We start from the raw sequence: 19,497 nt of genomic DNA, 5'->3' as shown, positions 1-19,497 counted from the left end.
ACTCAGGTTTTGTGAATACAAGAGTAGAACCTCATGTGGTCTTTCTCCTGTCACATGTTAGGGCCCGTAGGCAATATTAGCATTCAGTGGGAATGTGGAAGGTGCAGTAATTCCCACAAAAGTTTACCTTATTGTCCTTCACTAATCCATGGATCTGCAGTTATTTTGCTGTATGGTCCAGGTTTGCTGTAGGATTGGTCACATGGGCTTCTTCTCTCTCAGCATCTGTCATTTCTAGAAGTAATTCAGGGAGGAGCTGCAAATTGTTCTGGCAGGACTTGCAGCTATTAACTTATCTGGGGGACTCTCACTTGTCCAGTAACCAGAACATATCTGTAACCTGAGGGGCTGGGAAAAAAAAAAAAAGAGTCCAGATATGAGTTGTTGCAGAAGCCAGGAAAATTATTTTGACCTCTTTGTGTTCCAATCTGCTCGCGTAAACTAGATGTAACCCCAGAAGACCAGATAAAAGTGGCTTCTTCATGTCTAAATATTGTGAGCACCTGTATCTCTAGAAGGGCAAGATCTCTTGCTTGGATAGCGTAGGCCTCATTTTGTGGCATCTTTCTAGAGGTATTATACCTGCTTGCCACACCCTTGCCCTGAAACCCCCCCAAAAAGAAAAAGGAAAGAAAGAAGTTTCTTACTAGATATACACTGCTTCTGCAGATGCCTTCCTAAGAAGGGCAAGACCACATTGGCCTGGTTTGTTTCTCACAGATCCATTGAACTGGCCTTGGCTCTGCTACTTGGTATACTGCAGATGCAGACCTCGACAAGGAAGAATAATGACAGCAGTACTGATGTTTAAACAAGTACTTGACCTATCCAAAATGCTAAATGTCGCACAGTGCCTCATGTCTCTGGGAAGGAGAAATGTGGTTGTTTTGGGTTTTTTTTGTAACATAAAAAGGAGATGCTGAATTGCATGCAAAATATTTTTTCCCAGGCTTTTCTGTGGACAGCAATAGAGAGGAATAGACCAATTCTGAACAAAAGTCTGGTGGAATCAGGCACACAATTATGTAAATGAGTGGATTTCCATGTAAGTAAAATGGGTGTGAGATGAAAATTAGATTTGAAAAAATCTAGGAAGTTGGATATCCTGACTCCCCATCCATGCATTATTTATGAGTCCTGTCTGCTTTTCCACTCATGCTCCTTTTTTGTTCAAGACATGGCGGGGGGGTGGAGAGAGTAGGGGGAAGGAAGCATGAATTAACTTGTGATACACAGCTATTTATTTAGCAACTTAACTCCTAAAGTTTCCTGGGAAACAATCCTGTTAAAGAGAGGCCTGATTTTGTTGCCTTTTTAAGTCAGGAGCATCCCCACTAGATTCTGGGAAGTTACAGTAAAGTGGAAGAATGGTGTGACTCAGTCTTTCACTTTATATCATCTAATCATGACACAGAGGACAGATTCTTTTTTATATAGGAAACTGATTTTTGTGCTCCATTTGAAACCAAACTAAATGTCAGTCAGGCTTGTTTTGTAAACTGGTATAATGCAAGAGAGTCACATATTATGGAAAGAAACATAAGAAGCACAAGACAAATCTTTGTGGTTTGTAGAGTGCTTGTGAGAAAACAGACATCATAAGTACAGACTGAGGTAGTTCACACACACGTCAGCAAGTTCTTAGCTAACTCGGAGTTCTTAGCTAACATAGAAGCAAAAAACTTTTAGAGCAATTTTTTTGAGGTGAGCCACTGTTTTTTCATAGACAGACACTAGTACAAGTGATCATGAATATGTCTTGTGTGTGTTTTTTGTTCTTCCCGTTCTCTGCAATGACACTGCACTTCCCATTTTACTGTTTTGGTTATATTTGCCCAGATTCTTCTGTGCTGTTACCATGTTCTAGTATCAGCCCTATCCAGTCTGTTTTCTAACTAACTTATCATGCTTTGACTAGACACCACCCTGCTGTTTTCTTTTTTCTAGAGGCCCTTTTAAATTATCTCTTCCCAGACATTTTCTTACTGACGTCTGATGTCTGCAGCACTTTGTTTATCATGGGGGAAAAAAAGGGCAGATTAATCACGGGATTTTCTTTGCATTTCATATTGCTACAGTAAATTAATTTGTATGGTATTGTTACTAGAAAACAGTGAAATACCCCAAACCAAAACCTGCAATGTAAACCACTCCAAGCATACAAAATTTAAAAGTGAACCTTGTAGACCTCCAGATTGTGTTTCTTGCTCTAGAAATGGGAAAACTTTTAATTGTGAGAAAGAATTTTGTTTTCCCAGCTGTTGGCATCTGTACAACTTCTTTCAGAGCTATTTTGGGAGCTAGAACTGTATCCATGAGTGGTCCATCAGAACAATGTGTTCAACACACTTTCCTGTAGCATCTAGGCACCTGTTGTGGGAAGGTGTTTATTTGAAGCTGTCCCTGTAATGGTTTTGAGGACATGGAGATGTGAAGGTTTTTCCCTTACATGTGTATGTTTTCAGCTTGTGATACACAGAAATAATTTTTTGATTTAAGTTTTCTGATAAACAGAGAAGAAGTCACAAGTTTTACTTCAGGATAACATTACCAGTACCTAGCCATAGGGATTACATAAGAAATTCAGTTCCCACTTTGGGTTTGGAGTATGATTCCTCACATAGCAGCCTCCCTCCATCTGTTTTGCATATAATGAAGGCTTTTAGGTGTTTTCTTCCCCTTTCTCAGTCATTTATTTGGTACTTAATGAGTCACAAAAACTTCTGCATTGACTTAAAGAATAAAGCTATGATTCTGATGGTAAATGCGGGGGTTTAAGCACTTACATATTCACTTCTCTCTTGTTTAAAAAGAACCGATTTTCCCCCCAAGCAGTGCAGAGAAAGAAAAAAAGAAAGAGAGAAAGAAAGAGAGAGAGAGAGAAAGAAAGAAAGAAAGAAAGAGAAAGAAAGAAAGAAAGAAAGAGAATGAAAGAAAGAAAGAGAGAAAGAAAGAAAGAAAGAAAGAAAGAAAGAAAGAAAGAGGGAGGAATAATTTCTTTGACTTCCACATGGACTTAAGGCTTTTTGTTTTGACTTAAAAGATGCATGAAGTTATATGTTGCCTCCATACCCAAATAGGATGAAAGTCCCACTGTATTTACATATGAAAGCAGCTTTGTCTTAGGCACTAGTAAAACAAAAGGTGGAAAAGGCTGTTTGCCAAGGGGCTTGAATTGTAATTGGGTGACTAACTGGTGTGCAGGGTGAGCCTCACTGCTCTGTCAGATGCACCCCCAAGTTTTATGGAATAACAAGCTTGGTTTAAAATGTGGTGGTGTGATGTATTGGCAAATAAGGGTAGGTGTGTGTTGAAAAATTACCCATGCATAGGTAGGCTTGAGCCAAGAAAATGTTGAGAACCACTTGTCTGGTTAATGCAAGATGTAGTGAGTGGCTCTTAAAAAAAAGGCAGAAGAAGCAGGACTGGCATGTCCTCACCTGCTATGTGCTCTGATGGAGAAGGCTTTGTTTTCCTTGTGTTATAGAACAAGGTCTGGTGTATAGAGACGTAAGAAGGACTTCAGGGCAAGAGGACTATGCAGCACTTCACGTGAGCTGTGGCTGACGGCTCAGAGGGAAGGAAAAAAGCTTCCAGCCCTTGAATACTTGTTTGCTTGGGGTTCAGCAGCTAAATAAGCAAGTGTAGAGACTAGATTGATATCTTGTGGACTTGCAGTCTTCCTGGGATGGGAAAAAAAAATGAAGCTAATTGAAAAAGCAGTGAATAAAGTAGTCTTTTAAACTGGAAAAACTGAGGAAGCAGAAGTGTAAAAAGAATAGGTATGGAGACTTAAGGCATGGATGAGTAAGGTTGTGGTGGTATAAGGAAAGGTATACGGCTGGGTAGCACAGCCCTGCTAACAAGACGGTTGGTACACAGTGTGGGCTTCGCAGGCCCCTGTCCACATTGCAGTTGATTTCTGTCAAGAAATAAAGCTTGTGTTTATTTGGCAAGAGAAGAGATAACCAGTGTATTGTGGGGGATGGACAAGGAGATAGATGTAAACAATGTAACAATTCTGAGTCCTTTTGGGGAAATAAGGTCATATTTATCCCGCTGCACAGTGTGTTGTACTCCCAGACCTTTCTCAATACAAATTTGGCCTAGACTGAAAGTGGACCATCAGATAAGTTGCAGAGGAATGTGAGATAACAAAGCATGGATAGCAGGCAGAGAAAAGACAGGATCTAGGACTTTTGTAGAGGAAAAACTGTCAAGTGTTGAAAATGGCCTGGATGTGCCTGCATCCAAGAAAGAGATGAGGATTCCTTGGGCACACATGTGGTTCGCAGAGAGAACTGGCATGCAGCCGGCAGCAACTGAAGGTGGAAAGGAGTAAGAAGAGTCTAGGAGGGAAGGCACAAACTCATGCAGGAGAAAGACACCCAGGAGGAAGCTTTAAAGAGGTTTCAGAGTTTTTAAAGATTGTGAGGAACAGAAGTTCCTTTTCAAGATGAAATTGTTAATGAAATCAGATCATATATCAAATAGTTCTAAACAAAGAGCTTAGAGTCTTCTAGAAATTACCATAGTTCTGTCTGTAGTGCTCTATGGCAAATACTTCATCTAGCTTTGAACAAAGTAACATTTCTATGAAAAAGTACCAAGGGCATAAACAGTGAAGAATGCCCCTGTTTGCCACAGTTTTTGTCAATCATTAATCATCCTTTCTTCTTTCCAATTCTGTTTTCTTCCGTTTCTGCCAAGCTTAGTTCCCGGCCTTTCTTCAGTGAGGTGAAGTTGCACTGGTGTCCCAGCGAAGTTTATACGCTGAGGAAAGGAGTTTCCTGAACTGCGTCTGCCATAAACATTCCAGCTAAATGCTACAGCCTGGAAGGGCTCCAGAGCAGAGACCCTGAAAAACACAGCCCAGCTGGTCTGAGAGATAATAGCTGCCAAATGAGTGTAGCTGTCTGCAAAGAAGTCACGAACCACAGGGATATGGCTTTGACTCTTCTGACCTTGGTCCTTGCGTAGTTCAAAAAGTGAATCAAAGTCATTAGGCTGTTTTTGCGAGGCTAATGAAATGGCCTTGTTCAAAGAATAATGGAGATAAGAAATCTGTGTTTAATGGTCCTGGCTTGTGGTATGGGTTGCTGTTTACTCACTTGTATTTGTTACTACATATCAGCACATAATGTTTCTTTTTGTTAATTACATTCTTAATGTTTGAAGTACAGTCAATACATAATGCTGATACTCAAGAACGGATATTTTTCTTTCTGTGTCTGGGACCTTTAGTTCCTTTCATTGCAAAGTTAGTCAACCAGATTGTCTGTCATACACTCATATTCAGAACTATACCATTAGAATGTTCGTACAAGAGGGGCTGGGTTTGATCTGACTGGAGGCAAGGTGACTGTGAGCGTGTGATCACGCACTGTGATGTGGCAACGCTTCTCTTTACCAGTTCAAGATGATGGGTGGCAAACCAAATTCTTATGGAACAGTGAACTTAAGAGTACTGCTTGGATTACAAAGGCTGGAGTGGCTTTATACTGTGGGTTCTGGCTTAGATAAAGATGACAGAGACGAAAAGTAGTTGTTAACATTAAAATTAGTAGGTGAGATGAAAAGGATTATGTGTGTAACTCTATTCACATCCAGTGGAAATATTTTGCAGAAGCGGCAGATTTTACTGTGATTCTTGACTGAGGTCAGATGTAGCCCTGTTTGTCATGAAAAGCATTGAAATGGTTCTCCTTGAGACACAGAATGTTTTCCAGAGCTTCCCAAATAAATGAGGAACAAAGTCAGTGCAGTAAAGAGATCTCTAAAGACATGCAGGATACTGCTCACTGACAGACTCAGCATACTTGATGCTGTGCTGAGAGCCTACTTAGGCAGCGTTTCACTTGGTTGGTCCTTCTTTCCCACTGATAGGGTCTAATCCTTAGAAGTGCAAAAACCGCCACCTTTTCTCCTCACAGCACTTTAGAGACATTGTTTTAACACTTCTGTCCCAAATTTTTCTAAGTTTCATTGTGTTGCTTTTTCTTGTCAGACTCTGACCCCCCCCCCCATCTTTCATATTCATGCACTATCATTTTAACTTACGAAAAGTGGAGGATCACCTCTATCTCTCCCTTGTGGAAACAGTGATGGAGCACATTTGGTATACATTCAGTATGTGGCCCTTTAAGCTTTACATGGTTGTTGTTCAAAGTTAAGCATTTAAAGAAGAAAACGTGAATCTGATTATGTATAAGAGATATGCTCTGCTTGTTTTTAAAAATAGCAATAGAAGCAGGAAAGGACATCACCTTCCCACACTGCTTTTCCCCATTTCTTGCCAGAGCTGCTCTGTCCACTTGGTTTTGATTACTTTTGAGTTGGAATTGTAGCCTGTGGGTATGAGGGTAGCTAAGCATGATTTCATTACGAGTAATGAGATTTTAGACCCTTCCTTCTCACCAAAACCAAAAAGTCCTAAAGCCAGAAGAAAAAGTGAGCCACGCCTGGGAAAATCCCCATCTGACTGACCCCATGTCCTGTTTCCTCAACTCCTGGGAACGAGGGGGTGGTGGATGGCAGCCCAGGGTGCTGGGGTTATGCTCCTTTCATATGGAGCAGGCTCTGGGCAGGGGAGCGGTAAGAACCCAGTGACTGCAGCCTCTTCCCCGACTCGGCAAATGAGTGAACCTCCCTCCCTCCTGCCTGCCGTCGCAATGCCGGCCCGGGGCGGTGTGTGAGGTGGTGGAGATGCGCTGGGAGTGGATGGAGGCCCGAGGCTCTGGAGGAGCAGAGCCCATTCTCTGCTGATGCAGAATTAGCCGGACCGGGGGGTGGCTTCGGGGGGAAAGCTGAGGCTTAGCTGCCTCAGGTCGTGTTCTGCACACGCTGGCGTGACCCCATTTCTCCGTGTTGGTGGTCCCGACAAAGCGGTCAGCTGGCCTGCGTTTGCGTGCGGAGAGCTAACATCTCCGGCCCGATCCCTCGCAGAAAAACGACCTGCGCTAGGAGGACGGGATTTTGGCGGGGGGAAGGACAGCGCTTGGCTGGACGTTCCCCGCGCCCGAGAGCCGCGGGCCGTGCCGGCTGGGCTGGCTCGCTCGCGCGGCCGCGGGCACCACGCCGTTCCGCGCGTCACCGCCCACAGGCGCGGTCCCATTGGCTCAGGGTGCTGCTCATCTTTGTGGGACAGCCAATCGGGCTCCCCCCGCTTCGCGGGCGCGGGGACGTCGAGGCCTCATTAAGGCGCGGGGTCGCGTCTCTCCCGGCGCGGTGGCGGCTGGCAGGGCAGGACAGAGCAGCGGAGCGGGCTGGCGGTGGCCTGGGCTGCGGAGCGACGGGTGGGCTGCGACCTGCTGCAGTGATTTCCCGTAGGGCAGCGCGGATTTAGTCTTAATTCTCTCAAGCTGAGCGGGGAGGGTGGTTTATGGCCGTGGGGGGAAGGGATGGAGGGGCCCCGGGCTCGGGGAGGGCTCCCCGCGGGGAAGAGGACCGCTGGAGCTCGGGTGACAGGGCGACCTTCCCCGCCCAGGGGCTGAGCCGGCGCTCCGGCCGGGCCCTACGGAGAGGGATTGTCGCGACCCGGGTGAGACACCCCCTGCTACCGGGCGGGGTGTGCGGGCTGACTCCCTGGGCGGGTGTCGGCCGTGTGCGTGTGACCCTTGAGGGGAAGGAGGGCGATGCTGGTCCCGGAGCAGGTAGCGGTTTCCTGAGGGGGCAGGGACGGTGAGGCACTTCGTGTGTATATGTGTGCTTGTTTATGTGTGCGTGGGGGAGGGTGGGGGTAGTTGGTGACCCGTTCTTGGGCAGCCTCTAGTGTCTGTGAGTGAGTGTATGGGAGTTGTCACCCTGCTTCTGGGTAAGCTTCTCCCCTCTTAGGGACAGGGCTGCGCGGCACAGGGTCAGCTTCGTGGAAGGGCTGAGCAGGGGAGCTGGTGCTGTTTGGAGCAAGGAGTCCTGGGAGAGATCACTTCTGGCAGTTAAACCTTAAAAGAGTGCTTGGCTCGAAACTGACGGTGTTACCCTGAGCACCTTGCTGTGTTCTGCTGGTTTTCCTGTCTTATGATTATTTCAGGTCTGCTGTCTGTATCCTCCGTAGCGTCCCAGAGGTTTTAGTAGATTTCTGTGCACTAGAGCTGTGGTAATTGCAGTCTAAACAAATCTTGGGGAGTAAATGATATCCTGGGGCATCGGGGAGACAAGAAAGTTTCCCTTGCCATTTGCATTTCTTTGAGAGAAGGAAATTGGTAGTTTTCCCAAGGGATATGTGCTCTATTTTTCTTACAGCTCTGAGAGCAAATGATGGTTAGCATAACCATTTGCACTTGTGGTTTCTTTCTGTGTGAGCGCTTGGTGTTCATTCTCTTCCTGCAGGTAACTAGCCAAGGCTGTGTGGTGGCCTTTTGTGTAAAGCAGCTGGGATTTGTGTAGGTTGTTCCTTTACCATAGGAAAGGTGAGTAGGATTATTTCCATGTGCTGCTCTAAGACTTTATAGTTTAAATGCTTCCATAAGTGGACTGATATTTAAACAACCCTGTGACTGCCAGGCCTTTCTAAACGTGTTTGAGAGTGGTGATTCTGCCTAACCTTTTATGTAACCAAACAAGAGTTTATGGTCCCCAGATGATCTTGGGTGTTTGTACAAGTAGGTTTTTGTTTTTGTTCTATTCGTTGAGCTTTCTACTCTTTTTAGCCAGAAGTACCCAGCTAAGAACATGTGTGAACAGATGCATCTCCCCTTGGGGGTCTGGGTCTTTCTGGTTTGTTAGTGATGCAGTATATTCCTTCAGGTTATTCAATCAATTAATCTGAACAATGAGATATTTGCAGAGATAGAGCTTTATATGAAGCAGTTTTGTATAGTAGCTCGTGCTGTTAACACACTGCTGTTTTTTAATTGCATCTGTGGGATGCTGGAGAAAGACAGCTGTGGCTTTAAGCCAAAATGCTGTCTGATACTCTTTTTTTTTTTGTTGTTAATGTGTGATGTTAAAAGGGTATAGTTACTACTGTATCTGATGTGATACAGCACTTGAATCCTAACAAAAATTGATTTCTCTGCTTAATATGCAACTGATTGTGAGTGGAAAGAAGTGGAACATGCTTGGGATTTTGTCTGAGATGTTCCTTGTCATACACAAAATTCAGGTTTCCTTTATATGAAGTCACAAAACACTTTGCTTTGTTTGCTGATTGTCTATTCTGTGTTGACAATGCCTTCTGATATTCTGTAAAAATCTGTCAGTCCTCAAAGGCTTTTTAATCCTGAACTGTATCAGTAGTCAAAAGTTGGAGCTGGGGCGGTTTTGTGTAGTGTCCTTGTGTGATGTAAACTGTCCAGTGTGGGAGTGAAGGATAAATAAGCTGCTGTTACAGTCAAGATCAAATTACCGAGGCTGTTAATTCATGAAAGTTTTCTCTATACCTTTGCAATGTCTGATTAAAAATGAAAGCTGATATTGTGCTGAGGGCTTCATAAAACCCAGAGTGCGTGAGTGAGTCTAACTTATTCTGCTGACCTAATTCAGGATTACAGGTGGCCTGAATTTGAGAAACTTGGAAGATTTGGACTATGACTGAAGCAGCTCCAACTGATTTGAGATGATGGGGGCTTCCATAAGTATGTCTTTTACAGAAATCTAGTCCAAGGCTGGATGTGCACAAATCGCACCTCACTCTCCTGCTTTTCATGTTTTTGAGAGCAGTTAATGCTCATTTGAGTATACAACAGTCTTGCCAGTGCAGATAGTTGTATTTTTTGTGTCTTTCCCTGTTCTATCTATTGTTATCTAGTTTGTGACATGTCTGGTCAAAGTGATCAGATGGAGCTTTCAGACCTGCAGTGCTGTGTTAGATGGACCTTTCAAGCATCACACAGTCTGCTGGAAGATCTTTGATCACATTGCAAAAGCTTGAGTGGGTGATCAGTTCATCTTACCATTGAAGACAATCCAGACGTGGTGTTACTTAGTCAACAGGAGCAGAGAAAGTGCCACTTGACCTTGTGAATGTGTGTGTGTCTGTTACTTAATCAGGACAACAAACAGGTCATTCATGCCCCCTGCAAAAGTTAAAACATTAATCTTGGTATCCAAGAATCTGGTCTTCTAATTCATAGGCACAGGAGGAAAAAAAGTAATTGTGAGTCAGGAAGAAGATGGAATAATCTGAGATCATTTCTGGATTCAGTGAAATGAGGACTTGCTAGTTGTGCATTCCGTCCCAGAGTAGCAATGTTGTCACACTTGAGCGTAGAGGAATGATGGAGGAGGTGTCCTGGAGACAAATCAAGCAGAGACTGGCATAATTAGCAGGACAGAATAGGGATGTGAGGAAACAAGTTACGCAGACCATCATTATGGTGACATTTCCTATGTAGAAAGCTAATAAAGTTCTATGTATTGACCGTTCCAGTTCTAGGATAGTTTTCTCCAGTTGCACTGCCTGAGGGTTACAGCTGCTGTCTGGGCCTGCATTCCCTTAGAGCCACTGTGGGACTTGGCATCTCCTAGGAGTTTGGACTCTATGTTTCACCTCAAGCTCACCAATGACAGTGAGATCTGCTGCTCTGTTTGGGAGCCTCTGATGTCGAGTGAGGCTTTGTTTAAGCACTTAAGGGAAATCTGTAGGCAGGAACAGCTGGTACAAATCTGCTACTAATCAATTGTTTAAATGGGGTAGTTGCAACAAGCAGAGTGGAGGAGAGTGGGAAGGAATTAAAAACCAGAAGGCCTCAAAGGTAAAAACATACTTAGCAGATGCTGTTTTCTTTGGTTATGTTAGTTCTGATAGTCATCTACTTTTTGCTATGACGTTGCTACCTGTAATGCATTATTTGTAGGGTGTTTGATGCATCTCTCTATCTCTGTCCAGATGCATCCTTATTAGATGCCAGACCAGTTATCAACTGTGCTGAGCTGCAAGCAAAATGGTAAAGTACAGGCTTGTTCTCTTAAGACACGGGGAAGGAGCCTGGAACAAGGAGAATCGCTTCTGCAGCTGGGTGGACCAGAAGCTGAGCAGTGATGGCATAAGGGAAGCTCAGAACTGTGGTAAACACCTTAAAGCACTGGGCTTTGAGTTTGACCTCGTCTTCACCTCTGTACTGAGACGCTCTATCCAGACTGCATGGCTTATCCTGGAAGAGATGGGCCAAGAGTGGGTCCCCATTCAGAGTTCCTGGCGACTGAATGAACGTCACTATGGTGCACTAATCGGTCTCAACAGAGCAGAAATGGCTCTGAATCATGGGGAGGAGCAAGTGAAAATATGGAGGAGAAGCTATGATGTTACCCCACCTCCCATAACTGAGTCTCATCCATACTATGAAGAGATATACAACGATCGCCGGTATAAATGCAGTGATGTGTCTCAAGATAATCTCCCAAAAGCTGAAAGTCTAAAAGACGTGCTTGATAGACTCCTTCCCTATTGGAATGAAAAGATAGTGCCAGAACTGAAAAGTGGCAAAATGATCCTTATTTCTGCTCATGGTAACAGCAGCAGGGCATTGCTGAAGCACGTGGAAGGTAAGAGTCTTCCTCTTAGCTTTTCCCTGTTCTCCTTCCTCAACTGCTCTGAGCTTTGTGTCTTGTTCTGTAGTGGATGTTACTTCCCTAGGCAATGTTAATGCTTACTGTCTGCGAACTCCAAGGGGAAAGTAAAAACAGGAATCAAACTGGGGGATGTGGAAGTGAGATTGAGTTTAATGTAGTAAAGAAAAGAGCCAGATACTTCCACCTTGTTTTTCACTGCTTATTTTTAAACTATTGTATTTGAACTATGCAGTTGGTCTGGATGGACAAAACCTCTTCAGGCTTAAACTGTTCTTGGATTGATTCAGTTGCTTTGTCGGGAGAGTTGAAATCATCTGTTTGTTAAACAAGTGTTGCTATAACACAGCAAAAGAAAGTGCTTGTCTTGGTCTGTGGAAGGTATTCTTGATTGTTCTTGTGGTGGGTCTCTTTTGAGGCTTCATTCCTAATCTCTCTTTACTTAAGCAGCTGTGATGGAGCTCTGTGGAAAGTAGGTACTTGCTAAACCTTATGCAAACACTGCATTTCCCAATATAGAAAATGCCTAGCAGTAAACAGCTAAGTTGTTAGCTTAGCATAAGATTGCTTATTTGTTTGGCACTTAAAGGATGTGATTTATCTCTAAGTCATTGTTAAATTCTTTCTTCCTTTACCTCTTCTTTAATGACATGGCTTGTAGTTTAGGTCATCCTAAACTGGAACATGGACTTTACCTCCTTCATTAAGAAATTAATAGCACTTAGTGATTAAACATGTAGGAATGTAGCCTATTATTGACACAGTCCAGTCTGTGCCCACTCATATTTTTTTTTTTTTTAGTTATAAACACCTCTGGCGTGTGCCTCTACAGCTCTGACTCTGCTGAGTACTTTTTGCATTCAGGCATGCTGTGGAAGAGTCAGGAAAGCTGATGCTTTAGTAGGAATCTGAAGCCCAGGGAATATGCATGTCCATGTGGCTTCTGGAACTATAGAGGCTGTGAATTCTGAGATTAAGATCACTGCTTGAATGAAGGAGAAAGGCTGGGTCAGGCAGTTTAACTCGTGTGGTCAGGGTGGTTGTTCATGTTATGTGAAATGGTAAAGAATTACAAATGGAAGAGAGGCAGGGGGATCTGCAGCCATGATGTCTCCCCTCTCTACCTGACTGAGAACTGAACCAGTTCCATGAAACGCTGCTGGCCAAACTTTTTGGGGTGAAATGATGCAAGTTGACCACAGTTTCAGCAGCAATTCTGGGCCACCTTCTGTGCAGGCATGCACCAAGGCGAGAGCTGACAGCGTGAGTGGCTGGTAAAGGTTACTTTAAAGTTAGTATGGCTGAATTCCTTGCTGTGTTGAGATCAGAGAAAACAGTGTAAGAGGAGTTGCAAAGCTTTTCTTTGGGAGAATCTGTTAGGTACAACCCTTAAAGGGCTGCCCACACTCTACCGAGGCAGAGTAGATCAGTGTCTCTTGTCTGTCCTAGACTATGCCTCATGCCAGTATGTGCTTACATAAGGAAACATAAGGAATCCTGGCATAGAATCTAGTTCTGTTGACTGAGGACTGTCTGTCAGGTACTTCAGCTTTGCACACAGGAGCAGTTGCCTGGTACATACTGGGTCTCCTGCACTTTATGCAGTGGTAATTTGGACTGCTGCAGAGTGCTGAAGAGTGACATGAACAGAGAGCTTTTAAGCCTCTGTTATTGCAACCTACTTTTTTTTTTTTCAGAACTCCAGCCTTTAACTATCTGGATCTAAGTTTCCTTGCCTGGAGTCCTATCTTTCCCTTTCTCTCCTGAAAGGCTGTGAATTGTGAACTGCTCTGGAGCCTTGCTGGAGTTCAACCTGACTCAGCAGTGCTTGAAGTTTGTCAGTGTACTGTATTTGTAGCACCCACTGTGAGGTGTGCTTTGTTTTTGTGGACTTCTATTCAACAAGCTTAGTGTGTTCTGCACTGGAGTGGAAGTTTCTAAGCTACTCACTTTGTCTTAGCTGGAGCCATGTTTTTTGGCATTTAGAAAGTTGGAGGCCAGATGTCTTAGTTATAAGCGATAACTTAATCTTGGAAGATGTAGCTTAGGAACTTTAGATAGCAGTAAATATGAATATTCTCATTGAGTTTGATCAGAGGAAACAAAGTTACTTCAATGTGAAATTTAATACCTTCTCTGAAAGACTTCAGAGTGTTCTTGAAGTTAGTATTTCAAGGGAACATTCTTTTTGAAATAGACCTTCAGTTCTCTCAGTCTGAATGTTCTTCGTTATGATAAAGTGGTAAAGAGCTTGAAATGTGGATTTGTTTTCTGCTTGCAAAGAAAAATCATCATATTGGATTTTGTTCTTGTTTTCTCAGTGCTCAGAGTGGGCATCATTGAGGTGTATGAAATGTCTATAGGATATGTCATGGTTTGCATGTGAAGGCTTAAAGACTACTGGGGTTTCAGTTTTTCTGAAAGCTATGTTTAGCACAAACTGGACTATACTTTTGTATGTACTTGGAGATCAGCAACAGTAGCTTCTCTGAGAGTTTGCTCTTCTGTCCTGGTAGGAGAGTGATATTTCTCCCAGAGTGTGTTGCTGGAGATCTTGGGGCTGTGAGCTGTTGGTCTCCAGTGGGTATGCTGGGCTGTGCTCCTTCTAAGGTAGTATCTATGGATTTGCTAAATGCCACCAAGGACAAGTGTGGCTGCTTTGTCCAATCCTGTCAGATACAATGGCTGCATTGATTTCTGATGTCTTTGTAACTGAGCTTGTCTGGTTGTTTCATAGCACCTGAAGATGATGCAAAGAGTATGTATGTGAAAGTGCTAGGAATCATTGACACAACTAAAAATTGTCAGAACAAGGGGGCAGTTTTCCTTATGTTGTTAAGGTTGGAAAGATTCTCCCAAAGTAACGTTTTCTTCTTCAGGCAGCAGTTTTGTTCTTGCTGGTGGCAGTATTTTGTATAACATAACTGTTTCGTTCTGTGACACCTTTTGATATGGACCATGACCTGTAACTCAGCTCTTCAGACATTATTTTTTTCGTTCATGGTATACTACTTCTGCATTGCAAAAGCAATGGCAACAAAATGTTGATGAGGACTGTATCTGAAGTAACCAGCTCAGACTTGTTTGATAGATATTTACTTTGCATGCTGGAACATATTGATTATCAAAGTGTCAGTTGCTAAAATATTTTAAAGCATCCTGGATGCACAGGGTCTATTTACAGGTGACTTTTCTCAGTTATTTGAAAGAAGAGTAGTTTGTTCTTAGTAACTGATACTTCAGTTTGAGAACTTGTGAGCGGTGTTCCATTATGAAGACAACATCAGGGCAATAGCTGTGACCAGCTTGCCCTGTTTCTATTGAAGTACTAACTGGAGACCAAGTTTAATGGACTAATTTTGCAGATGTCAGGATTGACAGGACAGGTGAAGGGTTGATGGCCTGTCTCTAGTTCTTTCTTTTCTCCCAACTGGTTAACCCTGGGGATTGATGTTAAATACTTCAAGACGGAGTCTTGTGGAAGGCTTGAATCTAGAATTTCTTCCCTGGTGAAAGGTTGCCAACTCTTGGATGTTGTGTGGTGGTCCTTGAGCCTTGTCATGCTCAGGGTAAAAGGTAGAGGGGAAGAGCTACTACTTTCTTAAAAAAAACTGGAGATGTTACACCCATTGTTCTTGTCTGGTTGTGGTTATAGAGCTGGGAGAGAGCTCTGGAACTGGGCTTGCAAGGTAGAATGTGGAGACTGGGAAAGCCTGATGTTGGTTTCACCAGTTGGCAAGCAGGGAAAGCAGTTCCCTTGAGGATTTTACTTTTTTGCTTAACTGTGAGCATGTAACTTGTGTGGTTACAGTATTCCAGTAGTTGATATGCTGTAGCTACACATGGTGTCCTGGTGTGGATGGTGTGTAGAGAACTACCTAATAACTTTATCTCACTGATTTTTTTTGTTTTCCCTCTTGACTTTATATGTTTATTAAGGAAATACTACTTATGGTTACAGAAACTACCTTCAGATCTAACAACTCACTACTGCTGAAATGGGATGGTTGTGCAGTCATGACATTCATCCCAGTCTGTTCTGTGCTTCAGTTGCTTATTTCATGTGAGTTTATTGGGACTTTTGACAAGTTAAACTTGTAAGTTTGCCTGTAAACTAATGAGAAGCAGCAAGGACTAGGTAGCTTTCTATCACATTGATGGTTTGAATCAGCTCAGGGGTAGGGGTTGCAGGTGCCTAGTGGTAGGTACTACAAAAGGACTGAAGCAGCCTGACCAGAGTATGCAACTGGGACAGAAGGTTTCAGATGTGAGTTGTTAGTGATTGGTTTTCACAAATCTGGGCTTGAGGCACACTTGTTAGTGCTTCAGCCAGAGATGGAAACTTTTTGTCAGAGCTCTGTCCAAGGGTGGTATGTATGCTGGTAGGCTTGAGTTATGTGATCTGAGAACTTTGTCACAGTTGCCTTGAGTTCCTGGTAGTGGTAGTGCAGCCTGAGTCTCTACTAAGGGCTTCTGTGACAGTTCTCCCCCGTGCCTCATATTGAGTGCAAAAAAATGCTGTGGTGGGTTTATCTTGGATGGATGCCAGGTGCTCACGAAGCTGCTCTATCACTCCTCTCCTCAGTAAGACAGCGGAGGGAGGAAAGATGGAAAAAACCCTCATGTGTCAACATAAAATGCAGTTTAAGAAAGCACAAGCTAAGGTTGTACACAGAAGTAAAGGAAAACAAAAGATCTAGTCTCTACTTTCTTTTGGCAGGCAATGTCCAGCCACTTCCTGGGAAGCAAGGCTTCAGCATGCACAGCAGTTACTTGTTACTACCATGTTGGTGTTTTAGAGCATCTCCTTTCTCCTAGCTGCTATTGCTGAGCAGATGTCCTGTGGTATGGAATATCCCTTTGGTCAGTTTGAGTCACTGTCCTGGTTATGTCTCCTCTCAAGATCTTACCCAACTTGCTGAGGGTACACTCAATAAGTTCTTCATGAACTGTTCCAGCGTGGGTCTCTTCTATGGGTGCAGTCCTGAAATGGGCTGTTCCAGAGTGGATCTCTCAGAGGGTCACAAGTCCTGCCAGCAAACCTGGTCCTAGCATAGGCTCCTTGCTCTCCATGAGGTCTCAGGTTCTGCTAGGAGCCTGCTCCAGTGTGGACTTACCACAGGACCACAGTCTCCTTTGAGCATCCACCCGCTCTGGTGTGGGGTCCTCCCTGAGCTGCAGGTGTATCTCTGCTCCACCTCTATGGCTGCAGGGGCAGGGTCTGTCTCACCATGGGCTGCACCGGTCTGCAGGGGTATCTCTGCTCTGGTGCCTGTGTAGCTCCTCACTTTCCTTCACTGACCTTGCTGTATACAGAGATGTTGCCCTCACATATTCTCACTCTTCTGGCTGCTACACAGTAGGTTTTTTCCCCACCTCCTTTCTTAAATATGTTATCCTAGAGACGTTGTCACCGAAGGGCTCAGCCTTGGCCAGCAGCAGCAGGTCTGTTTGAGTTGCCTGGCATTGGCACTATTGGACATGGGGGAAACTTCTAGCAGCTTCCTGCAGAAGCTACCACTGGGGCTCCTGCAGAAGCTACCACTGGGGCTCCTGCAGAACCAAAACTGCCACACAAACCCAATGTAAACATAGAAAATACTGGCAAACATAAGAGTGAAACCTGGGTATGTGATATGTTGCAGCCATGGTTGTAGCCCACCTGTTGTCTATCTCTCCTTAAAAACTGCACAGTGAGCTAATGTTCTGTAATGATTAATACCCAGATTCTAACACTGTGCCTGCTTCCTTCTAACCTACTGAAGCTAGGTCCTCTGCTAGCCTACAGGAAGGGAAGAATCTGGCCCTGAATATTCAACTTATTAGGCTAAAGCTTCAGTAAGCTTATGGGAAGGATGCTGTGACCTGATTTGGATCTCGATTACAAAGTACCAGTTCTAGAACAAGCCAGTTGTGGTTGAATATATGCATGTGGTCCTGTGTGTTCTGTTGGATGAGTCATCTTGCTTTAAGTATAGTTGACTCACAGGGAAGGGAGAGGTGTGGCTAAGCTCAATAGCTGTTGTGTTTTTGTTTTGCTCTGACAAGAATAGAAGGAAGAAATTTGCTAAGAACAGATGAGAGGGAGAAGCTGTGCTAGCTCTTGTTGGAGCTGACTGTAGGTGCTCAAAATGAAGCTCAAAGGGGTCTGCCCCTGTAGGACTTCCCAGGGTATGAGCATTTCAAAGCACTTCATGTGTGAAGGTGAGTGCAGATGACACAGATATTACTGGTTTCTGTGTTCCATCACTTGGTTCACTCAAATAGAGTGGAAGTGAGGTGGGAATGAGTCGTAAATATGATTTTGACATATCTTTTTGGTAATAAGTGACATACCAAATTATTACAACATATGTACCCACCCAAGTGCTTCCTGCTGTTTAAGGATTAATGTTTATTATGTGCTTGTGGGAACACGGGAGATGTCCACTTGAGGAATGTAGTTTCCCATTCAACACTTTATCTGGAGTCCTGAGGAGGACATCCTGAGTACTGCAGTAATCGCTATGGGTTCTTGTGGCTTTAAGTAGACAGGACCTTAGTTTTAAATCTGATGGTTTAGGGGGTGGACTTGTCAGTGTTAGGCTTATGGTTAGGACTTGATCATCTTAAAGATGTTTTTGACCTAAATGATTTCATGATGAAAGACTGCTTCCAGCAATGCAATATGCTTCAGCAGTGCTGAGACCCTGGCTTCAGTGTTATACTGGAGGGAGGAGTGTTGCTTTGTCAATGGTCTTGTTACTTGTTGCACTTTGTATCCAGTGATTGAGTCCTTGCCCTGATTTCACCCTTCTTCCCTGTGAGATGGGATGGGGTTGCGACACAGGCCAGCTCAGATGAAGTACAAGAAAAGGTCACCTAACTATAGTTACAGCACATGAAGTAATTGGATATCAGCGAACTTGAACTTGTAGTGGCTGGAGTATAAGATGTGATCTCTTTACTGATCTCCTAGCCTGCTGGCTGTGGAGTGTTGTGTGCATTTTGCCTGCAACTCAAGAGCTTGTGTGACAAACCTGATCAGCATCTTCCTTCCTGAAGAACAGAAACACTATACAACTACAGTGACAATGCTGAATAAAGCAACAAGACACTGCTTCTTTAGTATTTGTGTCTGACTTAAACTTGCAATTCCAGCCTTCTGGCTGTGAGGCAACACTCTTCTGTATGGGGAAGAGTTCTGAGGAGAAAGCCAATATGCTTGCTGTGGCTTGTTTATCCTAGACTGCACTGGGTTGCTTTAGTAAATCAATACTCGTTGACATTGGTGTGGTCACTTAGTTCTATAAAAACACTAAGATGCATTTCTCAATCTATGTAGCTACAGCTAGTTTTGTTTAATCCATCTTGAGAGGAAATCTTTAAATATCCTGTCTGCTGACCACATTATGTGGTTTGTCTGAAGTCTCCTGCATGACTTCATCTGCTTTGAGTGTATCTGAAGGGTTTAGTCTGGGAGCTTGAATTTGAGAGGTGGGCAGAACACCTCCTAGGGACAAATCCTCTATGGATAAATGGTGAGATGTGTGTGTTCTTAAAATCTGATGTATTTAACAATCCTTAAAACAAGAGCTCAGGGAACTTGTGCAGAAGGGGACTCCATATCTTCCCCCTTGATTTCTGTGCAGTTAAAAAACGTTACATGCTCCTTGAATGTGTGTAGTCGGTTTTTTTTGGTAGGTCTGATTAGGCTGCCTACAACAGGTAAATTATTTATTCCTTGTGTACAGGGATTGTTTAAACTGGCAGAGTGTGACTTTGTACTGATGACTTGATATGTAACAAGGTGTAAGCATCTTGCATGAGTTTATTTCTCTTGCTCCATGCCCTTCTGAAACTTGGGGTTAATCTGCAGTTGAAGTACTTAATGAAAACAAGAACAGGTCACTACAAAAGTTGCATGCTGTGTAATCTCTGGGGCATAAACTGATTCTTGCTTCACAATTGGTTTTGTTTGTTTGGTTTTGTTTTTCTGGCTTCTTGTCA

At 43.7% G+C, this 19,497-nt stretch overlaps 1 protein-coding gene across 7 annotated transcripts in view; it reads left to right on the top strand.

Moving 5' to 3' along the window:
- The window catches only part of BPGM (bisphosphoglycerate mutase), a 46,275-nt gene that overhangs the window by 22,492 nt on the left and 4,286 nt on the right, over positions 1-19,497 (top strand). Inside the window, exons 1-3 of one of the 7 annotated variants that reach the window (XM_062009537.1) lie at positions 7,183-7,295; positions 8,329-8,408; positions 10,829-11,484. In XM_062009537.1, coding sequence (XP_061865521.1) covers positions 10,884-11,484 — 601 coding nt within the window. In that variant the 5' untranslated portion in view covers positions 7,183-7,295; positions 8,329-8,408; positions 10,829-10,883. Of the gene's footprint in view, positions 1-7,182; positions 7,326-7,524; positions 7,681-8,328; positions 8,409-9,517; positions 9,576-10,828; positions 11,485-19,497 lie in introns of those variants that run through there. The other 6 variants (XM_062009546.1, XM_062009573.1, XM_062009564.1 and 3 more) reach the window with 6 other exon arrangements.

Source organism: Colius striatus, chromosome 1, assembly GCF_028858725.1.
Source record: "Colius striatus isolate bColStr4 chromosome 1, bColStr4.1.hap1, whole genome shotgun sequence".
NCBI classification, from domain to species: Eukaryota; Metazoa; Chordata; class Aves; order Coliiformes; family Coliidae; genus Colius; species Colius striatus.
This window is presented reverse-complemented; position numbering and strand designations above follow the sequence as displayed.